The 2511-nt window shown below is 41.6% G+C and overlaps 1 protein-coding gene across 1 annotated transcript; it reads left to right on the forward strand.

The window, feature by feature from the left end:
* Positions 1-1001: 1001 nt before the first annotated feature.
* On the forward strand, positions 1002-2260 carry LOC115011282 (urotensin-2-like). Its single transcript, XM_029436367.1, has 4 exons — positions 1002-1107; positions 1513-1632; positions 1786-1826; positions 1933-2260. The coding sequence occupies exons 1-4, from the start codon at positions 1002-1004 to the stop codon at positions 2044-2046; spliced, it is 381 nt and encodes a 126-aa protein (XP_029292227.1). The 3' UTR covers positions 2047-2260.
* The last annotated feature ends 251 nt before the right edge of the window (positions 2261-2511 follow it).

The raw sequence follows: 2511 nt of genomic DNA on the forward strand, positions 1-2511 counted from the left end.
CGCCTAATGGAGTGTCTGGCCTTCTGGCTATAAAATTAAATGTCACTGTCGCTTCGTCGACCCTCATTATCATACAAGAGACTGAACATTGACGTCACACTTCTAATAAATATACAAATTAAATACAGAGGTGCAAAATGGGGTTCGCTATCTCCACCTGTCCCCCAGTCTCCATTGACGGAAAAGGTTTTCTGACACTGTCCATCTATGCTGGACGTATTAAAGTTGAATTTTATTGCATGACTAAGAGGAAGTGAAAGCACAAATGTACCATCTTACCAGACCTCTAAGTAATGTGCATGAATCAATATGATTCAGTGACCCATGGACAATTCTCGGTTGTCTTGAATTGACTGAAAATGTCAGAGGGATTACACGCTACAAGGCCTTGACCATTTTAGCATTTCCACTGAACCTCTCTGCGAGTAATTATGCCGTTTTATTGGGAAGTGTTACTGCTTTGTATGCAGCGTCAATTGGGGAGATTTTTCTGTGGGCTTTGAGTCAAGAGGATTCAAATGGCCCAAGAGTTTAATGAGCTGGTAGCATAAAAGCATGAGTCATTTGGCTGCCCAGCTTCTCCACCTGCTCCCCTACGGGCTGTTGTTGAGAATAACATCTGAAACACCTGCTTCACTCCTATTTACAAAGTCAGTAAAACAGTCAATCAAGCTGAAAAGCTGGTAAAACACGACTGTGCCCTTGAAGCATGGGCCACGACACTTGTCTTTTTATTGAGCATATAATTCACCTGTGACTGCCTGTTGATTCATCACAGTCAGAAGAGATGGGACTGTGGATATTGCTGATGGCTGTTGTGGCCAACAAAAGTGTGTGTGTGTGTGCGTGTGTGTCAAGCGGTAGGGGGGGGGGGGGGGGGATAGGCTACAGCTGGAAGTATATAACCTAGTTGGGACTAACGGAGCATATACAAGTCTTTGTTTCCACCTGAGGACGATCTTGCGAATCAGAGCCACTTCCAACAACAGCGTCTTGTAATGATGAAGTGTAACCATCTCCTGTCCTGGGCCTTCCTGCTCGTGGCCTCTGGCCCACTGCTGGCTCACCCCATCACAGAATCTGCAGAGATGCCTTATCCAGGACCTGGTGAGTGGAAAGTAATATCTCCATTATAGCTGTTATTCACAGACATGCATTAATTCAGTTCCTTGATTAGCATTTTTAGAAATAAAACATACTTTTGGAAAGATTAATGGCAGACAATTCATGTTCTCAGGCCTTGAAGTTATTACTTTAGATTTGCAATGTTCACACACATGGACCTCTGATGGGAGGATGTTTCTGCCGTTAGAGAATATAATCAGTTTTCTGTTGAAATAATTAAAAAGTTACCGTTAAAGTTATCACTAATTGGCGTAGAAAATGTCATGACAAAAGCAAAACTCTGTATTTATAATTCAGCATAAATGACAGAAATAAACTAAATAAATGTCCTGAAAATGTAAACTGTGTAGATCTATACCGGTCAACTGTGTGTTTGGTTGTCCTCAGTATCAGTGGAGGACCGAGGAGTCGGCGCTTTGGATGATCTGTCCTTCTCTGAGCAAACCTTCCCTCCTCAGGATGGTCTCAGATATTCCACTCTGATATCTGGAGAGTTTAACAGAGATGGTAGGAAACACACATTGGACACTCACAGCTCATCTGCTATTCAAGTGCTCATACTTAATGCAGACCTTTACTTCCTCCAGGGAAAACCCCCCAAAATGCACAGAAACATGAACGTAGAACGCATCTCAAATCTCATGTTTTATTTCCTCTCAGGTGTCAGAACAAGCCTGCTTCCCAGGGGGATGAAAAGAGAGGTGAGTTTTTCTACAACTGTTATCCCTAAACCAGCAAAGAAAAAGTAAGCTAGATACTGTAAATAAAAAATGTTTACCACCACTACTACTTTAACCTGTCTTTCAGGTCCTATTGGAGAAACAAAGTCTCCTAAATCCTTTCAGCCACGTGCTGGGCATCCGGAAGCAGTTCAGGAAGAGAGCAGGGAATGCTGAGTGTTTCTGGAAGTACTGCGTCTAACACCGTCAACCGGCTGCTACACACAAGAGACAGGGCTTGCACTAAAACAAAAACCCCTATCTCGCACTCACATGCAGACGAAATAAGAAAACATCATGCATGTATGTGTATGCACATGCATATGTGCATTTAAATACATATAGACACACTCACACAGTGCTGTCAGTGTTTGTTCAAAAAGAGAACAATGCCATAAGTATGATTGAGACAAGTTGCGTGGGCACTTTAAGATGATTCATTGAGACTATGTTCATATTGCATGTAACTATATTTGTGTACACATATTTGTTCAAATACCTTAAATGTGAAAGTCCTTGGTTATATAGCACTGGATGTTGAATATAAATAAAAAGCTATATTATAAATACTGTCTTTGCTGTCAGTCTTTTCTTGATATAAGGTGTTGGTGAGAAACCACTGTCCCTCTCTTAAAGTAAAAGCAGAAACAAAAAGACGGAGCAAACT

This window comes from Cottoperca gobio, chromosome 7 (genome assembly GCF_900634415.1).
Source record: "Cottoperca gobio chromosome 7, fCotGob3.1, whole genome shotgun sequence".
NCBI classification, from domain to species: Eukaryota; Metazoa; Chordata; class Actinopteri; order Perciformes; family Bovichtidae; genus Cottoperca; species Cottoperca gobio.

What these genes read in the sequence shown, in the direction of transcription:
- LOC115011282 (XM_029436367.1), top strand. Translation starts at nt 1,002, where the DNA reads ATGAAGTGTAACCATCTCCTGTCCTGGGCCTTCCTGCTCGTGGCCTCT. An exon ending in GATGCCTTATCCAGGACCTG is followed by an intron (nt 1,108 to 1,512) that starts GTGAGTGGAAAG and finishes GGTTGTCCTCAG; the next exon opens with TATCAGTGGAGGACCGAGGA. An exon ending in CCAGGGGGATGAAAAGAGAG is followed by an intron (nt 1,827 to 1,932) that starts GTGAGTTTTTCT and finishes CCTGTCTTTCAG; the next exon opens with GTCCTATTGGAGAAACAAAG.